This window comes from Cyanistes caeruleus, chromosome 6 (assembly GCF_971803275.1).
Source record: "Cyanistes caeruleus chromosome 6, bCyaCae1.hap1.1, whole genome shotgun sequence".
Taxonomy (NCBI): domain Eukaryota; kingdom Metazoa; phylum Chordata; class Aves; order Passeriformes; family Paridae; genus Cyanistes; species Cyanistes caeruleus.
Window position 1 is genome coordinate 52,634,761 of NC_141706.1, and position 20,606 is coordinate 52,655,366.

The window sequence follows — 20,606 nt, forward strand, 5'->3', positions numbered from 1 at the left end:
ACAGGGAAAAACAGTATTTGCCTCCACCTAAAAACAAACTCATCTGTATTCCAGAGGTTAGAAACAGCCTCAGCAATTGTTGGGCAGCTAACATCTTTTAACATACCTGATAAAAACTCTGCTGCTTGTACTTGTTTTACACAAGTATAGAGCATCGAAGTAAAAGGAGGACACAGGTCTGAAGAAATATGCCTTACAAGACATCCTTGCCTTCCATGATCTCTGGGCCCAGCTAAGTGATTTAGGTAGGGACAATAGGAATTGTGGTCATATAGTCCCTAAAAATTGAGTGATTTGCTTCCCCTTTACCCATGCCCCCTTACTTTAATGAGAACACCAAGGGTTTTTATGGGTTTCTTACTGAAGTTGCACATGCCACACAATCACAACTCTTCTCAGGATTGTGTCTCAGTACAACTTTTTTTTAAGATATTTTCAACCTTTTAGAAACACAAGGTAATCTGCTAGGTATTTAGTGGCCACAACTGCAGGGAAGAGAGGCAACAAAAATACAGTCATGACCACACTGTAGCATTTCTTCCACCAGCATTTTTCATCCACATACTCCAGATGTGACCATAATACCCATCCAGACATAGCCAAGGGATGATTACATTCTTTTCTTCTGTCAGCTTCAAGTTTTTCATGTAAATGCAAGGAATTTCTGCTTAAGAGTGCAGGATATACTGTTGGAGTGATTACTGACATTTTTGAAGGTGAGGAAACTAACTGCTTTCAAAACAGACCCTTTCATAAAACTCCTTTTTTATTAATTGGTATCAAAGTGATTTTTAGTTCCTTAGAAAAAAACCACTAAACTCAAAGACTGATACATGAGCAGAGGGAGCACAATAAAGACAGTTCAAGCTTTCCTGCCAGCACACCTTAGGCTGCTCCCAAAACTCCATAGATATGAGCACATTATCCAAGCATTACAGATATCAGGTGCTGCTTTTAGATGGAATCTTCAAGTAGCAGCACCTACAGGATTTAAATATTCTCTACAACACAGCAAAGGGAGAGCTAACACCCTTCAGATTTTTTATCATTCTTCCATCATCTTTCAATTTAAAGACTCTGATTGGAATTCAATCAGAGCAAGAAGAGTTACATAAACTTCACACTATGAGCAAAGAAAACTTTCTGCTGCGTTCAGCCTTTTCCAAGATAGGGCACCAATTCCAGAAGTTTTATGATCAGCCATTTCTCCAGTGAACCGGCAGTGTAACCATTATTAAATGCAATTAATGACATTATCTCGAATGCTCATAAAATCCTCCAGCAAAATGAGTCATACATTCGGTTTCAAAAGAGGGGCCCTCTCAAGTCAATAAAATCTGCAAAGGCAGAACAGAGAGTGGGAAATGAAAAGATGTTGCACAGTATCCACTGGTAGGTAACAAGTACCACATGGCCAACAAATAAATAAAAACCACCAAAGCCAGCAGCAACCACTGTCGTCCTCCCTTTTAAGAGTCTTGACATTGTTTTTCTTAGTAGCCACCAGGAACAAAGCCTCCTGCAGGTCAAAGTTGCAAGACAGCAACTTTTCAGAAAATTGTAAATTAACAAGTTAGCAAATTTCTAAAATAGAGAGGTTATTCAAACAGAAAAAAGGCCTCTTCATTGCACTTACCCATCCAAAGTTATGTCTGGTGAAACACATATAGGGCTGATCTTTAAAGCTTAAATCAAACCCAAATTCCACCAATAACCTGGCTTGCTCATGCTTTATCTCCAGCAGAAACCCTCAGCTTATGAGATCAGGAAAGTGCCAGCACTGTAATACTTGTAACTGTGCTTCTGGATCAGACCTGGCCTTGTTTTCTGAAGTAGTATTATCTGTATTAATGAGATTTTTGCTTTAATGAAGAGATCAGCTATATAGATATGAGAAATCTGATATTAGATACCAACAGAATGGACAATCACATGATCTGAAATGTCTACCTTCTGAATATCAACTACCTTCTGAATATCAGCATTAATTTTAGTAGGCACTTATGTCATGTTCCTCAGATACTGTTTACAGTACCATAAATTTATGTCACACTCTTGATTGCTCGTGCCCAGTACAGAGAAGGGCAAGGATTCTTTCATACCTACCAACGTCCTTCAAAAAAGATTCACTAAAATGCTGCTTCATTCTAGACAATCTGGTCCACCAAATTCAGCATTTATGCCATAAACTTGACTTTGGTCCATTAAGCAAAGAGGAATGTAAAATGTCACGGTCAATATCGTATTTTTAGGAGCTTTTGTTTCTCTTGAGCCAACGGAAAACTTGTGCTCCTATTGTTTGTCAGGAGCTTTTCCCTCACAGTCTGTAAATGTGTTTTCAGTCAGTAAGACACTACCCTCACTTTAACTTAGGCTAATATATTTATACTACTTCACTAAACAATGCCCACAACTTCAGACTGTTTAAAAAAATCTCTGATAGTCAGGAGAGGAGTAGCCTAACAATATTTGATCATTAAGAATACTTAATATCTCAAAGCATCTATTTGGTTGCATGTTATAAAAAAAACTCTAGTAAAACCTACTTAAATCATATACTAAATGACAAGAACCAAACATCTAACAGAGACATGAGTACAGATGCAACATTATACTCAGCATCAATCTCACACACAGCTCAATTACAGCTTAGATGGCCTCAAATACCCCCAGACTATGGTGAGTTGAAGGCTGCACACACCACATGAAAGGGAATCTCAGATTAACTTCAAGACCTTGGATTTGCCCTGAAGATATGATTGTGTCAAGGAAAAATAAGTTCCTTATATAATGTTATTACCACAAAAAAAAAAAAAAAAATTTAAACTTTGCATTTGGTCCTGAAAATGTAATTACAACAAAGACTGATGAGCTCTCATGACTGTTTTCTTTACATACAGTATATATATATATATACAGTCTATATATACAGTCTAGGCAGCAAGATTCACTGTATTTAATTTCTGAACTACAGGAGGAACATCACTGCTACTGCAAGCCTCAGCTACTGTTTCCCATTGAAATTACTGTGTCTTAAATTATTTTAGTTGTTGCTAGCTTTACTGGATTAGCTCAACAGCTAGGTCAACAAGCAACATAACACATGACTCTGAATCATTTTTCTTTTTTCCTGACTCTGGTCTTGCTCCAGGTACTTTTAAAAGAGGTCAGAGTATCAGCTTTGAGAAAGGGGAAAAAAAAAAAAAATAGTTAATGAATGAAAGCTTCAACACCTTAAGGGCCAGACTCTCAGACATGAAATTTTGTAAGGGCAGGAAGAAAGTACTCTACTCTACTCTTGTAGACTCCATATGTATTTAAACTATTTACTGAGTTACAGAAATAACAAGACAAAACAAAAAACCAACTCACTAAACCCCAAACTTCAGCCTCTAGTTATGACCAAATGGAATTCCACCTTAGAAATCACAAGTCTCAAGAACGACATCAAATTTCATCAGCCATCTCCAGATTTCAAGAGACACAGATCAGTTAACTTCAGGAATACATGATATCCTCCCCTACATCATCTCAAACCCGAGTTACTTTGTTTTCCCAGCAGGCTACTGGAACTTGCACAGATGAGTCACACAGTGCATCTGACTTTGTCATTTTTCACAAGTGCCTCTCTCAGGTTTCCCTAAGCAAGTTCAGGAGCAGAGTTGTGGCAATCACATAGAAGAGTCGTAGGCAAGCTTTGGAAGAGAATGGCATGAAAAGGCACTACTCTACATTTCTTCTGTATTTTGAAGACAAAACCAATACACAGTCTCTTCTATATATACAGAAAAGATGAAATGTCCAGGGTAAACACACTGACATCAGTTCCTACAACTGGCTTCTTCATTATATGATTAAGACATGCAGAGAAGCATTTTAACAATGCTAAGTGGTTTCAGCCTGGTTTATACACTGCACAGCATTCAAATCTGGCAAAAGATGTATAGAAGGAAACAGCAGAACAGTTACCACCTCACTAAGAAGTCCAAATATACACAACAGTGTGCATACAGAAATTCTATTTAGAGTACCTGAGTTCATGCCATGGCTCTCCAGCAGCAGCCAACATGCTCATAACTCTGCAAAAGCACTCAGCTGTCACCACTCTGGTTTTAGGAGAGCACTTGTACAGTTGAACACTGACAGTTCAAGAATGACACCCAACAAGTGCAGTGTGAGACTCTGCAGTCATTCCTGCACTTCTCTGTCTTAGAGGGGTTCTGAACCAACAACTGCTTGAAAACCAAAGTACAGAACGTAAAAAGTCTATCTTCAAGCTAAGCACAGATTTTTCCTATCAATTTAAGGTTTATGTTCTAGTTTTAAAAACATTCCTTCATCAAGATTTTATTTTCTAGCAGCAGCCCCTTTAAGAAAAGGTTTCCTGTTTTTAAAAAGTTTTATACCTAGAAACACTACTTCCATTTCATCAAACCCCTTCACATACACAACCCTACCACAAAACAGCCCTTTTAGTACACGCATCTCCAAATGCTATGACAGTCTTTGAGGACAACAACTTCTTTAAAAACAAAAAAAGAGGAAGGCAAGGAAGCTGCCTCTGGCCATGAGGAATAGATGGAGAAGATAACTATTGTCATTTTCAGAAGAAAAAGCATGGCTGAAAGTACTTTTACACAAACACAATTTCCTCTCCATTTCCTGTAGCAATCTTCTTTGAGTCCCCAGCTCCTGCACTAGCTAAAACAGTACAGCACCACAGATTAATTAGCAGAGAGAAGAAATCTCACCTGATAGTAAGTCTTAATGTTTCTGATCAAGATGGTCAGGTTTTGAACCCGAAGATAGGTATCATTATTTACATGCTTGTTGACACGTTGGTTGGTTGGTCGAGGATCTCTATTAAAAAGAAAATAAAAAATATTACTAATTAAACCAGTATTAAGACTTAACACATTAAAAACACTCAATAAGATAAGTTTATTAATTAAATACACTGACAATTATACAGGGTACATATGCATTAATTCATGATAGAATAAGCTCATTACCTCTGCACCTATGTGTAAGCTGGAAATATTTTCTGCATGTCACAAAGTACCCTACTGCAACCCACACAGTATTTTAGGTCAGCTTCCCTTCTTATCAATATTTCCCATTTGTGCAAGCTAGATCAAAGCAGTTTCTGATAACAGGGGATTTCCCTTATACAAATAAAGGCAAGTCTAGGAAATTCTATCATGCCTTTCTCAGCTTTGGTGTTTCATGACAAGAGGGTATTAATACTTAATCAGTGATTACCGTAAAAACTGTGAAGACCAGATGTATTATAAACTGAAGGGAAAAAAATAATATTGCACTTATTATCCCCATATCATCTAACCAGATCTCTCATACACACACTAAGTTTTATGTTTGATTTTGGAAACAAATGAAAATTGTACCTGAAGCAATTTATTTCTAAAATAAAAAATAAGACACAGGAAAAAAGCTGCAAATAATTGCATACAAATGTACACCTTCAGATCATCTCCCTACACTCTAAGGAACTGAGCTGAAAAGAAAGGAACATGAAAATCTTTATCTGCCAATAGCACAGATCAAAGTTTTGTGTTTGCCCTCTAATAATGACTCTTATCAGCAGACTCCTACACAATCCAAACACCTGCCTCCCAGAGCTCTGCTCTGGCTGTTAATTAAGCCATTCACAGCTTTTCCAGGGCCAATTATTGAACTGGGCGTTGACAAGGAAATAAAAGAGGAACTGATCCAGTATTTATTTTTAAAATATATCTGCCAACGTTTACATAAATATGTCAAAGAGATTGTACTTTTTTCTTAAATGCACAACCATTCCAGAGAACCTCTTGTGTGAAAGCAGTGCTATGGGAATAAGTATGAAAAAATACATAGATATTTCAGAGATGAGAGAAAACTGCCTTGACAGCAGATAACATCAGACATGGTATTTATGTACATGGATTTAAGCACATGAGCAATACTGTCATAAACTAGCAAGACACTACACAACCTTTCCAGCAGCAAACAATTTTGTATACAGATTTATACTATAATAAATTATGAAAGAAAGAACAAAAAGAGGCAACTGCAGCCAGCTTTTAAAGTAAAATCTGTAGTAAGTATTCCATGTTACTGCTGCTCAGATACAGGAGTGCAGAAGCCATACTTTTAACAGTTGACAGGATGGATCCTCGGTGAGGGAGAAGCATAAATGCCACCTGGGCTTGAGCTCAGGCAGCACCCTTGCCTTCAGTACTGTCTGAGCAGATGCTGTACCTCAGAGGAAGCTGGACAAAGCTTTTTTAGGCAAGGCCATGACAACAAATTGGGAAGCTAAAAGGGAAGAAACATTCAGTAAAGAGAAGCTGGCCAAACAGAAGGGTCAAGCCTACAGTTCTCATTTCCATGTGAAAGCTCATGTAGGCAGCACACTGCCACACCACTGGTCACTGTCTGGCAGCATTCCCAAGTTTGCGGCCAGGAAGTGACATCTTTGACTGGCTAGCAGTCACTACTCCACAGCCCTTCCCAGAAATGCACAAAAGGGGACAAAAATCCACAAAACACACTGACCAGCCACAGGAAAGAGAAGCTATTTCTCTAATGGCTGCAGCAGTGGAACTGTGAAACCTAGATGAAGTTTTCAAAGGCACAGAAGACAGAACAACTACTTCCTAGACAAGATCTGCTCATTTTTGCACAGGGAAGACTGTGGTACAAGAACATAAGCACTAGCAGGACCAGGCCCTTAGGAGCAATTCCAGAGCTTTTATCCTATCATCTTCGTTAAAGGTAATTGATTGCTCCAAGAGCCCTTAATGCCACTGACCTCAGGGTCCTCTTAACCAGGAGCCAAGCTGCAGCACAGAGTAGCTCTGGCACTCCTGCCACTTCTCCATCACAAAGGAGTTAAAAGCTTTTCTGAAAATAGAATGTAGCTCAAAAATATGTTTTCTGAACATGCTGCATAACCAGCTTCTCACAGCACCTCAGCTTAGTTCAGAGAGGACCCTCTGATGTGGAAGCCCAGCACAGCCTACACTTCAAACTGCCACAGAGCTTTTTGTCTCCTCAGGAAAATAGAACAATTCCCTCTCAACTAGCAAGATCCCGTTTTTTCTTTCTGTGCTTAAAGACAATCCTACCCTAAAGACAGAGTTGTTGGTACCACACTTTGTACATTATAGCACCTGTCTGTATGGTGAAATTTGGTCTTTGAGAATTTTACAGAAAGCAACTCTAAAAATCACATTGAAAATTAAAGAGAGATTTTTTTTTTCCACAACACTAACCAGGTAATCCAAACAAATTCACATCTGGATATACCTGAAAAATGCCTGAACACCACTTCAGTCCTTTGGCCTTTTCAGTCCTTTGATGTTTGCGCTTCCCCTCACGCACAAATATAATGAAAACTACGTTTCTTTTTTTTTGAAAACCACCTACTTCTCAAGATCAAAAAAGTTATCTAAATAAGACTGAGACAGCATGGCTAAGGTGTGACATATGGAAGTACTCCACAAACCCAAGCCAAATAGAAAGAAAGTCTCAAACCTCACTATATACCTAAATATTTTAAAGAAGTTGTCTGGTTTGTACATTCTCACAAGTCTTCTAGGAACAGAGAGGAAAGGGAGCGTCAGGAGACACAGATCAAGTGACAAGTTCAGCAGGCATGGGGCCATCAACACAAGTGCATGACGATGTAATCCCCTAAGTCACCAATTCATAAAAGTAACAAAAAAAAACCTACTTAAATTTTAAAATTCAAAACAACAATCCCATTCCTAAAATTTCTGAGAAGCCATTTTGATGAGCAAGGGGAAAGCCCTCAAGTCAGGCCCAAGGGTTACAAGATGCCAGAAGGGGCTGACTGGCCTAGCATCCTGTGGCACTTTGCTCTGCAGGCAAGGCACTAAGCAAAAATACACCACACTGGGGCTACTCCTACTCTCCCCACCATCCAACCTCTTCCTCTATCAAGTGAGACAATGCCACTACGGCTGGCAGACTCCTAAATTGCCTGGAAAATGGTGGAAAAATGCACTTCTACATAACATTCTAAAATTTTATATTAAGTGGATGCACATCTCTAACACATCTCCTGGTATTGGTGCCATCTGCTGCAAACCACGAGGAGCAGGCACTCACAACGTGGCTGGAACTGTCACGTGGTCTAAATTAAAGACAATAGATCAACGGTACCACAAACCATGACAGCAACTGAAATGGAAAAAAACTATTATTGGGTGTTGTTATAATAGGATTTTAACACAAATAGCATTATCAGTAGTATTCCTAACACATGTTCCTGTTTACTAAATGTTTTGACAGAAAAGCAGTCTATTTTAAATTAGAAGAATTAGAACAAGCTAATGTGAAAACACATGTCTGCATAAACCTCCACATCATTTCATATAGGAAGTTTTATTTGGGAAGTCAAATGGGGCAAATATTTGCTTATGCTTGTAGGTATTATGCCACAGCTGAAACTGTAACACTGAAGGCAGTCATTACAGTACCACCACGTGCTAATTTCATACCAGGAAGTGACAAAAGCCATCTGAAAAAAGTTCTTTAAACTATGTCTGCAGAGAATCTCATTAACCTGGTACACATAAATCCATCAGCAACACAAGCTTGAAACACAGCAGTTCCACTTTGAAGATTAACAAACATTTCTGTATGCAGAACATCCAGCCAGTACTGCAAGTCTGCAAAAATCAGCGTTGTCCTTCATGCATGATCAGGTTGGGATATACACTTGAGCAGGCCATAGGCAAAGGAAACCATTCATTTACAACAGAGTTATTTGAAGAATCGTCTCTTTTAAAATATCTAAGTGGGGAAACCAAACACTGCTGTTTGACTCTTGCTACTAAATTTAACTCGTTTAACAGATAGGTGTCCCTACTGAGGACCAAACAACACCCAGCTTTCTCAAAAAGAGTCTTGCTTGTTTTTGAGATCACCAGTAAGCAAAGGGATCACCAGCAAAGCCCAACAGCTGGTGTCCTACTGACTACAGTCTACCTAAGCCCAAGCCAGGTTCCCCCTGTGCCCTTGTGCCATAGCTACATTTGGCAAGCCTGAACAAACCACATTTTATCCAGGGCTGGCATTCCTGGGGGCAGCTCATTCCTGAGGATGAAGTTAAGGCACAGCCCTATTTTCACCTCCTGTCACAGAGCCAGCAGGGACCTGGCAGCCTGGAAAAGTAGTAGGTAGCTGTCACATATCTCTCTGGTGACACAGCTGCCTCGCTGAGATGAACCCGCCACCTAAAAAACGTTGACACCACAACAGAAAGCAGCTGGGATCTTCTCCACCCAAAGCTGCCAGACAGCATTTTGGGAAAACCTGAAGTATTAAAATAGAAATTAGGGGCTGACTGAACTCCTACAGCCCACCCACGACTCAAACAGCTAAAGCCTTACTTTCACTCAGCAATCTCCACTCAACAGGTATATCTGGATTTCTTCACAGATCCACCTGTCTTTTTTTCCCTGAATTAAGCTTAAAATCTGCTTTGCTGCAGGGCAGATATGTTGTATTTTTAGTAATGAATTTCCCAAGAATCTGGCTTTCGAAATCTTCACTGAAAGAAACAGCTTGATTTGCAGCAAAGTACTGCATCACACCTGGTGTTTAGATGCAAGCTTGTATGCCCTGTTATTTCTATTCCAGTAATCAGGCAAGAGGGATAAAAAAGTTACAAGTGAAATCACACACAAGTGATGAGGCAGCTGTCCACATCAGGAGCCCAGCTTTCACCCTGCCACCCCCTGCTCTCTACACGTGTGTGCATGCCTGCATCTGTGCTTTCAAGCAATCAACACTATAACAGCAGGGAAAATCCAATTCCAGATTTATCAAAGACCCTCATTAATAGGCTTTCAGCAGGAAGAAATCTTCACCAAGCACTGAAAGCCATCTTCAGGAACCAGGACTTAAAAAAATAGATGAGCAAGAATTTTTAAAAACACATTTATGGTTTTACTCTGAAAGCTCTGTGGGGCAGAAACATTCCTTGCAAGACTTGTCTGACTTACATGTAAGCAGTAATTGCACTGCAATTTCCCAAGTTAAAATCAGGGAAAAGTAAAGGTCAGTCAGCACCTCTCCTGAGCACCTTGCAAGGATACACAAATGAAATTGCAATCCTTCCTAAATTAAACAATCTTGGGCTCTTGGTACAAAGCTTTTGGTTTCAAGCTCTTTAGTCAGCACTAGAAGCATTGCTAAAGCTGCCTAAAAAGAGGGGGGAGGAAAGGCCCGATTGTGCTTAATGAAACTTTCCTACTCCACAGTGCTCGTGGAACCTCCAGCACTTTCTGCAACACCACTGACAGAGATGTTTGTTGGGAAAACAAAGAAAAACCAAAGCCACACCAACTTATTTACCTGACAGCTCAAAACTAGCAAACATGCCAGGGCATCTCTCACAATCACAAGAGATCAGACAAAATGCCAGCTAGTGTCACTGCACTCAGCCAGCCTCTATGCTTATCTTCTTTATTTCCATGAGATGTTATCATTTTCTCCTTGTCCCCAGACCATTGTTCAGTTGCTCCCTCGACTTTAATAACTCTTACCTCTTTACACATAGTTCAATGGCCAATTAAAAATATTTAAGTTTGCACACACCACCTAACAAAACTCTCCTAACAATGCTACAGTCATTCAAAAGCCATATAACTTCATAAATTCATGTATGACTCGGTTAATTTTTCTTGTTTCAAAATAAGAAAAGTATTGCACATCTAAGTATATAAACGTATTAGATAAAGTGTTGTTTGGTTAAATCTGCAGCCAACTCAGCTGCTGTGTCTTGATAGGTTGCTCATCTCTGTGCCAAACACAATGGCCAATTTCCCACACCTTGGAAAGCTATAAGCCTGAACCTAAACGTTCATATTTGAGGCTCTAATTTGCAGAAAATAATCTTTTTCAAGTGTAATTATTCCTTTAAAGATGCTGGAAATTATGCCTTCTCTTTACAAGAAGCTTCTAGCCTGCTAACATTTTACACCACTAGTTTGTTATCTTCATGTGCTGGCTGATCTGGGTTCTGTTCTGAATCATGGATTTTCCCCAGCTTCACTATTTAAGCTCCAGTTCACAATTTTCACTCCGGGTAACATCAAATAAAAAAAAAAAAAAATTACCTTCTCACACAGAGCAGCCAGGTACCAGAGGATAACAAAACTTGACAATTTGAGTTGAGGCACTAATTATCAGACTTAATGTTATTTCTCAAGATTTTAAAGGATTCTAATAGGAATTCTTCATTTAAATGCTTGGACTAACTCTGCAAATCACTGGTCCAGCTTCAATTGATTTCTGTCACTTAAGAGAGTACACTGCCAAAACTGAGTGACTTCCAAAGTCTCCTTCTCTGAAAGCCAGATACTTGTCTCCACAAACTCTCTCAGATGTATTTCAGCATATTTAAAATAAAATACAGGGAAAAGAGAAAACAAGCTCTGCATGCAGCACAGTAGATCAGCAACAGGAAAGGATGTGGTCAAAAAAAATAGTGCAAGACAACGACTCGCTTCGATGTTAGGGTGTTTTCAGCACTCCATCTTTTAACCAGTTTCTAAGTTCTCCCAGCACATGGTCTCACAGTGCCGCTGGAAAGAGGTAGCACTAAAGGCTTTTACTAATAAATTATGTATTTAGTATCAGAGTTTACGCAAGAGCAGACAAAGTTCAGATGAAACCCTCCCAGTAAAGCTTTATATGATACTGTACTTTCATTTCCTTCTCTGAACTGCCACACATCTTCCACTGTAGCATTAACTAAGATAACTGGGAGGAAAAAAAAAAAAAAAAAAAAGGAAAAGCACACAAATACCACACAAAAATATTAGAAAAAGAAGTTAAAGAATTATGGAACTGGATTAGTTCCGAGCTTTTGTTCCTCCACTGTTTTTTGTTAATTTCGACGAGCAACCGAAATGAGAATCGCTCCGGCCCCAGGCCGCCCTCCGCGCCTGAGGAGAACTCCGGGCCGGAGCCCCGACACGGGCCGGACCCCTCGACCCCACTCACATTTGCAGCATGATTTTGTTCAGGACGACGCCATCCACCAGATCCATGTACACCCCGAGGTTGTCCTGGTCCTCGCTCCCCAGGTCCCCGAAGGTTTTCACCTGCCGGAGGAAAGACAGGAGTGTTGGGGGATGGCGGGCGGACCCAGCCACCCCCGGCAGCACAGGGCTGCCCCCTCGCTCCCCGCCGCCCCGCTCTGCTCACCCAGGTCACTAAGGGGCTCTGCAGGAAGAGCTCCAGGAGCTCGGAGACCGTCACGTCCATGTCGCCGGGAGGCTGCGGGCTCGGGGCCGGCTCACTCGGGAGACAAAGGCGCGGAGCCCATGGCCCGCCGCCCCGCTGCCCGCCGGGCGCTGCCTACAGGGCAAACAATGCGCGGCTCATCGCTCCCCCGCCCCGCGCCGGGGGCACACGCGGCTCCCTCCTCCCGACGGCAACAGGCCGGTCCTCCCCCGCCGAGCTCGCTCCGCGGACGCACTCGGGGTTCCCCAAGCAAGAGCGAGCCACGCCGGGAAAGAAGAGAGAAACCGGGGGTGGAGGAGATAGGGGGGTTCAGGGGGGCTCGCCACGGCGAATGCCCGGGAGCCAAGGCGCGGAGCTCCCGCGGGACGGCTCCGAGCACCCCCACAGCCGCTCCGCTCCGGCCGCCCCGGTACCTGTGGCGGGGCGCGCCCGAGCCCCGGCAATTAGACCCGGGCGGCGGCGGCGGCGTGACGGGCAGCGGCCGCGGCCAATGGGAGGGGCGGAGGGGCCCGGCGGCGGCCAATGGGCGGCGGCCGCGGGGGCGGGCCGCGGTGTGGGGTCGGGGCATCGCCCGCAGAGCGGCCGCGGCCGCTGCCCGCCCGGCGGGGGCGGCCTCACGGCTGCGTCTCCTTCCCGCTGTAACCCAGGAGATGCGCGGCCTCGCCAGGAAACTCGCCCGCGGGGCCGCGCCGGGGGCGGCTGTACCTGCCGGGAGCCGCCCGGCACCGCGCCCTCCTCCGCTGGGAACGGCGCCAGCGCCGAGCGGGAGCGCGCGGGTCCGAAGTTTACCCTTTAAAAAGCACGAAATTCCCCACAAAGCGCTTCTCAGGGCCGCTTCCAGACGTGCCGCGTAAAGCCCTCGGTGCAGCTCAAAGAACTAAGAGGGAAAACTCGGGGCAAGGCGAGCGGCACAGCCTGTTGCTCGGAATGAACCGGGAGCAGGTGCCCGTGGCGCTGCCGCCGCCGGGACAGGGCCGGCCCGAGCCCGGGGAGCTGCCCCTGCCACAGCGCCCAGCGGGCTCCTGCCGGGCAGAAGCTGTCCCGCCTTCAGCTAGAAAAACAAATAATGCCAGGTAATCTGGGTGATTGCTGCTTTATGTATCCCAGGCTCAGAACTTGAAGAGAAATAATTCAGTCATGAAGCTGAGCAGTGTAATGGACGGTGTCACATAGCGGGGCTTGGTTCTGCCAGGATTTCTGTTTGACAGTGTGCTCTGCTTTTCACAGATGTAGTCGTTTATCTCTGGTATTTATCAGTAAGTGCACCAGCCACTTCTTAGTGCATTCTGCCTATTTCTTGTTCGGTCATACTGAACTCACAAAATAAATTTTGCATCTTGCACAGTCAGACGAGACATCTGAAATTCTGGTTATTATTAACCAACTACCTTTGATACGTATTTTTGGTAAGGGGGTGGGTACATGTGTGTTTGTGCACCGACTGAAGGAGAGACATCTGTTGCTGTGCCTGAGGGACCAGAGCAGTTTGCAAGCAAGCTATTACTGAATGATAGACACTGGTGTTCATTGTAGACGCCTGTTTGTCCCACTAAAGGTCGGGTTTAATGATCTGCTTCGTGAGGATCCTTATTTTAGGCAGCTCTGTAGACAAGGAGGGATAACTCCCGCTTGCTAGCCTGGTACATGTGAATTGCAACCTGTGTACAAGCTGTTTCGCTCAGTTTCATGAGAAACTGAGAAGGGCACAAGTGATCAAATTTACCCTTTACTGTGTGAGTAATGTGGTGCAGTCGTTTCAGGACCTGAAAAGAAGGAAGCTTTGCAAGCATGCTGTCTGTTGTAGTTGGATGGAGAAATAGGTATGCTTTTGAGTGTAACAGCCATGGAGAGAAAAAGAATAGTTAATAGTTTCTCAACACTTCAGAGAGATGGACTACCATGCTTTGATTTCTTGAAGCCTTATGATTTCCTGTTTCATGGAAAGATTTCACTAAATAAATTTTCAAAGCAGCTATTTGCAGTGCTTACAGCAGATCTGTTAATCAATAGAATCAAAAGAAAAACAACTTTGTATTTGAAAACTATACAGACCTATTCACAGGAGACAGAATACAGATGCAAGAATGCTTTCCCACTTCTCACAACTTGGATGCAACTCGTTCGTAGGACAGACCCCCGAAAAGAAGCAACAGCTGCCTAGTCCCACCCAGGTACTGCCAGGAGCGAGACATTTGAAACGGAGGGCGCATCACGGAGCACGGTTGTAAAAACCAAATTTCTTATCGAGGAAACGTCCCTGGGGATGCTGTTAGCTGCCAAATGCTCCCGCGTTATTCAAGGTGACTGCCTGTGTTACAGGAAATATTTGGGCTCGGGCAGTATGGAGGCGGGTGCCGCAGGTGCAGCCGCAGCAGCAGGATGGGCAGGGGCCGGGGACGCGCTCGGGGGGACGCGCTCGGGGGGACGCGCTCGGGGGGACGCGCTCGGGGGACGCGCTCGGGGGGACGCGCTCGGGGGGACGCGCTCGGGGGATGCGCTCGGGGACGCGCTCGGGGACGCGCTCGGGGACGCGCTCGGGGACGCGCGTGCCGCCGGCTCGGCCGTGACGGGCGGGGGCCGCGCGCCCTCTGGCGGCTGCGCGGGAAGCGGCTGCGCGCTCAGGTCGGATGCCGAAAGCCGAGCGGCAGAGGGAAGTAACACTTCACTTGCTTTGAAATGCTCTGGGACAGCTGACGGAGTCTGGAAAATGCTGATAAAATGCTTCGGGGCAAGGGGAATGCGGTGTTGCGAAGGGCCGCGGGGACGCTCGCTGGGAGATGCTGAGCGGCCGCGAGTCTCGCCGAGCCCCGGGGCTCAGGCTGCGGGCGGCAGAGCGCCGCTGCCCGGGCAGCATCAAGCCCAGGCTTGCCCGGAGCTCCGCCGAGAGCAGCCCTGGACGCAGGGTTGCGGAGGGCAGGCTGCCTGCCTTGGGCAGAACACATACCCTGGCTACGAGCCCCCAAAATGCGTGTGGAGGGGCTTCCCCTCGGTAATTCTGTGTCACACCTGTCAGCCCCAGCTGGGTGTGCGCGTCCTCCGCGTTAGCATTTATAGCGAGAGCACGTTTATTCACCCACCTTGTGTTCCACCGAAGATGTATCTTGTAAAACCTCACCTACCAACAACAGATCAAGTTCTCTTTTCTGATGGTACCTGAAGCTGCCGCCTTCCCAGATCAGATAAAACAAGTACCAACGAATATATCCAAGAAAGTTCAGATCCAGACATACACAAGCAATCACATTTAGAAATCATGCTTCTTACATGATTCAGTACATCAAGGATGAAAATTTGTAATGTGATTTGCAATAATTTTGTTTTGATACCATTTCACATGGTCAGCTTTTAACTAAGAACATAATTATCAAAGAATTAAGAAGCGCCAGAACTGTGATTTAGGACATCTACATAGGCACAAGCTACTAAACACACCAGTGTGTTATCATCATGCCTATTTCTAAAGCAGTTTTCACAGCCACAAAGCACTCGATTTTCAACGACACAGACTACAGAAGGAACTTTCTAAGCTCAAACATTTCTAAATGTTCCTTTAGGCTGACTGTAAATGGCATGATTCACCCCGCTCAGACTGTCCCCTAGCAACGAGTACAACCATCAACAAAGCTCCACCATTCATCTGCTGTCTGAAGTGTAAGTTGCTGAGGGATGGGAATAACAGAATTCATGGGGTTACAATACAAGAGAGTTAAACTCATGGTAATCAGGAAAGAGCTTTTTCTCCTCCTTTGCTTGGGACTGTTGTTAAGCAGCTTTCTTGTAAATATGACTTGACTGTTCATCAACCAACTTCTCAGCTATGGAGCAAGTTTGCTTTAAGTAGACCATGAAGCTGTAAACAATGGGTGCCAGGAGAAAAATAAGGTTGTCAGAAGATAGCTTTGGTCCTCACAAGATTAGATTCTGAAATGTTGTTTTAATTATTGTTCATCTTGTTTAGACAAAGGTGGTGAAGAAATTTGAATGAGAGTAATAAGAAACAAACCTGTATGTGCTACCAAAACACAAACAAAACCCCCGAAGTATTTGCTAATGTGCCTTGGATCAATCTGAATACAGGGTGGGAGTGGGGACAGATGCCGGTGATTTACAATCTACGGCTGGTATCTGAAACATTCAGAGAGAAACTTCCAGAAAAAAAATAGAATTAACTTTTGGCACATGTTTGTTCAGTGCTGAAATTTAAGCTAGCTCCTTAGGCTCCTGAAGAGGATAACATAATATAGGATCTAAAATACAAGGAGAGAGAGTTTGGGCAGAGTAAGTACCTCATAAACCTCTGAGTCCATAGGAAATAAATAGAGAGTGAAATACACAAGGCAAACAATAAAGTTAATACAAGCAAAAGATATGGGGAGGAGATGAAGGGGCACCAACGGTTTATGGCTCATTGCATGAACTTGACAGCAAAGGAGGAGTACTCAACATCCCAGGCAAACACAAAATGGTGATAAAACCTCCTTGACTTGAACCCTTCAGAGATGCAACAAATGACACAGCAGTGGAGGAATGCCTGCAAGAAGAGAAATTAATTTTAGTTAGATTCATAACCTAAAGAGGTGCTGGTCCTGGTGATGTAATACAGTGAGCTCAGGGGACACAGCAGGGTGGAAACTTTGTGTCCAGGAAATCAGGAAAAACGTCCTCTGGAGCAGCAGCAAGGGGAAGGTGTCTTGCAGGTTTTAAAGACACAATAGGCCCTGGTCTGTCGAGAAGGTGATTACTGAATAGTGGTTACTATAGTGGGCACCTTAGCCCAAACCTTGTGTTCTGATCAGGGCAGGGAACATACCCCAGGCAGAAGATTGCCATGTATGTTTCTCAGTTTCTTTCTCTGTTGGAAGGTAAAAGAACTACATCAGCAGTGTTAACTGGGGATCATGAGACAAGAAAAAGGACCTGTAGGACCACCCTAGGAACTGTTGTTGACTGCTTTAAAGGAAAAATAGGGAAGCATAGAATGAACTAAAATTTATTAACTAGAACATATTTTGATTGTTTTATTAATATGAAAAATATTTGAAATTGTAAGTATTGCTTCCTGTCAATCTTAACTAGCAAATGTCCTTAGAAGAATAGAATGTGATTTTGAAGGTCCAGCACTTCAGGGAATTTTAGGTTTTCAGACTGCTGTTTTGACACTTTAGTTATACAAGATTGTATCAATATCTAAATTGATGACACTGGGGGTGAGGTAAAAATAACAGGCAAGCATACACAAAAGTTTTATAAGCATCTTTGGGAAAACTTAGGCTGGCTGGAGTTGAAGTGCAAATTCACGTGGAAGGAAAACACTCCAGGGAGAAGTTAACAAAACCAGGGAGACAGATGGCAGCAGGGCTGGGACCACCACCTCTGATACCTACCAAGGGCAGATACTGTACATCCCTGGGATATTTTACAGTGCACAGCAAAGCCACCAATATACATCTAAAGTCACTGTAAATCAGTGGCTATTTTAATTATTTGCCAGTAGCATTCTGCTTTTTTAATATTACCTACTGGTTTATATATTATTTTTACACTGTCCATAAATACAACTGGCATACAGAAGATGCCATCTTCCCCCTCCCTATTTTAATTACCTTTTTTTCCAGCAGTCCACAGGGTTTCATTTCAGCTTTCAATTGCTCTAGTAATTTCTATTAAACCCCCACAACATTCATACTCCAGTGAATGTGGTTGCAACTAGAACAACATCAAATCAAATCTACAAGCTCATCATGTAGCCAGGCACTGATGAAAATCATAGAACAGAACCACAGAATAGAACCACAGAATATCATGAGTTGGAAGGGACCCACAAGAGTTGAGTCCAGCTCCTGGCTCTGTACAAGACAACCCCAAAATACATTAAGTTATGCCTCCCTCACATGAATTAAGACATTAAATTATGGCTCTGATAGAAGGTGGGCATTACAGGCCCTCCCACAGGGAGGTTTTCCTGTATCTGCAGCATGTCCATATGCCCTGTCTCCTTTCTGAACTGAACTATGAGCTGTATATTCCATCATTTCTTCTGGACTCCAAAAAGAGAAAGTGGTGGAGATCTTGCACATGGACAACTTCTCTATAAAAATTTCAGTTGTGGCAACTTCTCTTCTTTGAATGCTTACCTGATTTTACACATAGGCTGTGGGTGACCCATCTCATCTCCTGCTTTCACAACTTACCTGGAATGGGAGTTGATGTCCTCAAAGCAGGGGAACTGCAGTGCTGCTCTGGCATTGACAGCACTGCTCCAGCATGCCTCTGCAACTGTAAAAAGGTTTAGGGGGTAAGGCTGAACTTCTGTGGCCACTCTACAGGTGCCAGGAAACACCACTGAGCAAGGCAACCAACTTCATTGTCCTGGGTTAAAAAGGCAGCTACTTGTCTGATAGTGCCACAGCAGCAACATGAGAAGAGAGCCCCGTCAGTTCTCTGATTAAACATCTCTGCAGGGATGTAAAATCACAGGCAAACCCGATCTGAACAGTTCCATCCTTAATACATGAAAAGGACTGGCCCTACTTGGCACTTCTTTCCATGAGAACACGATGCCTCACCTGGGTGGGCTACGAGAGGTGAATGAATAGCCTGATCTTTGTTGCCAAGCAGGCACATCACAGAGAGCACCTTCTAGAGACAACTCACTGTTTAGATACATCAGGTTTTAGTCCTTTCACCTTCATGATACAGATCTCCTTTGTGGTGATGTGCACTGTTAACCCAAATACAGCCACACTCTGCACACATTAGAAGAAAATCTGGAAATACTCCAGATCTCCAGGAATTACTTTCATTAGTGTGTGGGTTCCTTGAGGGACCAGGTAGTTCACATACATTCTGTCTGGTATTCCCAGCAAGTTGAGGCTCAAAGCTTGGAAGTTCATCTGAGGAATCCGTATCAAGTTTTTCAGCCACTGAAGGAATAGAGGGGCCTGTATGGATGATTCAAACACCCTGGCTCTTGTCTGTAAACACTGAAGGGTTTGCCCTGTAAACTATACTTCAGGGCACAATTAAAATGCAACTAGAATGACTGAACCATGCTTAGTACATTATACATGCAGCTCTCTTGGGATGAGGACAAATGGTTTTTAAAAAAATCAGCCCAAAGAAAGATCTAGAACAGAGTACTATTTTCTAACTTAATTTTTTCCACCTACAAACTCAAACTCACTTTTCAAAAAAAGAATTACCCATCACTTCTCACAACGCCAGTATTTTTTTTTCTTCCTAAAATACACTTCAAGATTTCCATGAATACCAAAGTGAATGTCACTGGGCAAGAGTATACCACCATTCATCTACTTCCAACTTCCATGAATATATTATCTCAGTGCAGACATATCCTGTCAGGCTACGAGCATTAGATAACTGGGAAGATAACTATCTAACCACAAGTTAGACAGCACTAAAAGACATACAGCCTAATGTTTTACCAGTCTTTTAGAGCTTCATAAAAATATAAAAACTTCAAAAACTTCTTCATTATTATTTTGACCAAGCCAAATAACTTCAGCATAACATTTCCTCTGTTAAATGCAATGCTTCAAAATCCAAGATTTCTACAAGCATTATGAAAGTATCTGAAAGTCTGGAAGACTGCAGCATCAAACATAACAAGATCCAAGCACTTGATTGCTAAAGGAACAGAAAAATATCTTTAACAAAAGTGTTCCTTTGACCAACTCAGAAGAATGGTTTCCTGAGATAGAGCCTGGAAGACTTGCAGATGAGTTTAAGGATGAATATTGAGAGCTTTATGGTCAAGAAAAGTTTGACAGCCTGAGCTGGATTTAGGTTCTGGCTAATTAAGAAAACCTGCAAAATTGCAGATTTCCTTGTCACAATGTCAGCTCTGACACCAAAGTTGCAAAAATCAAGTTTTGGACAGTTTGTTGAAACAGCACGGGGACTCAGCCTGCAGCAGCAGATTGTGTCTAATCCTGTAGTGACCACATACACAACTCCTGAACTCTGTAAAACTTACTGCTGAGAACTGCCCTATCACAGTATTCACGCGTTCAATTTGAAATACAGTTCAATGTATTTCAAATACATTGTAAAAATTCACCCTTAGAAAGTGATTACAAATTAACTCTTTGAGGAAAAGATGGCTAATAATTTCTCCCTAATGCATTCTTTTATTTAAATCCAAACTGGCTGGTATATACTCACAAAGCCCAAGCACTGAAGCTTTGCCTTTTGTGGTTGGCACAGAACCTGCCACGCCATCTACAACATTCAGAAACAAAGTGCTCCTCTACCCTTGGGCGTGATTACCTGTGATCCTGCCTCAGATTCTCATTTCTCTGATT

At 43.1% G+C, this 20,606-nt stretch overlaps 1 protein-coding gene and 1 long non-coding RNA gene across 4 annotated transcripts in view; one reads left to right on the forward strand and one right to left on the reverse strand.

The window, feature by feature from the left end:
* CCDC88C (coiled-coil and HOOK domain protein 88C) overlaps positions 1-12,761 on the reverse strand; it is a 94,544-nt gene extending 81,783 nt beyond the window's left edge. For all 3 annotated transcript variants that reach the window (XM_023927686.2, XM_023927685.2, XM_023927684.2), the window contains exons 1-3: positions 12,244-12,761; positions 12,040-12,140; positions 4,752-4,860 (exon numbers count right to left, since the gene is read on the reverse strand). In XM_023927686.2, coding sequence (XP_023783454.2) covers positions 4,752-4,860; positions 12,040-12,140; positions 12,244-12,303 — 270 coding nt within the window. In that variant the 5' untranslated portion in view covers positions 12,304-12,761. The remainder of the gene's footprint in view (positions 1-4,751; positions 4,861-12,039; positions 12,141-12,243) is intronic.
* Positions 12,762-12,835: 74 nt separating this feature from the next.
* LOC147652693 (uncharacterized) lies at positions 12,836-19,843 on the forward strand. The gene is made up of 3 exons (XR_015288024.1): positions 12,836-13,355; positions 14,410-14,582; positions 15,837-19,843. It is a non-coding gene; the product is annotated as an uncharacterized LOC147652693 (long non-coding RNA).
* The last annotated feature ends 763 nt before the right edge of the window (positions 19,844-20,606 follow it).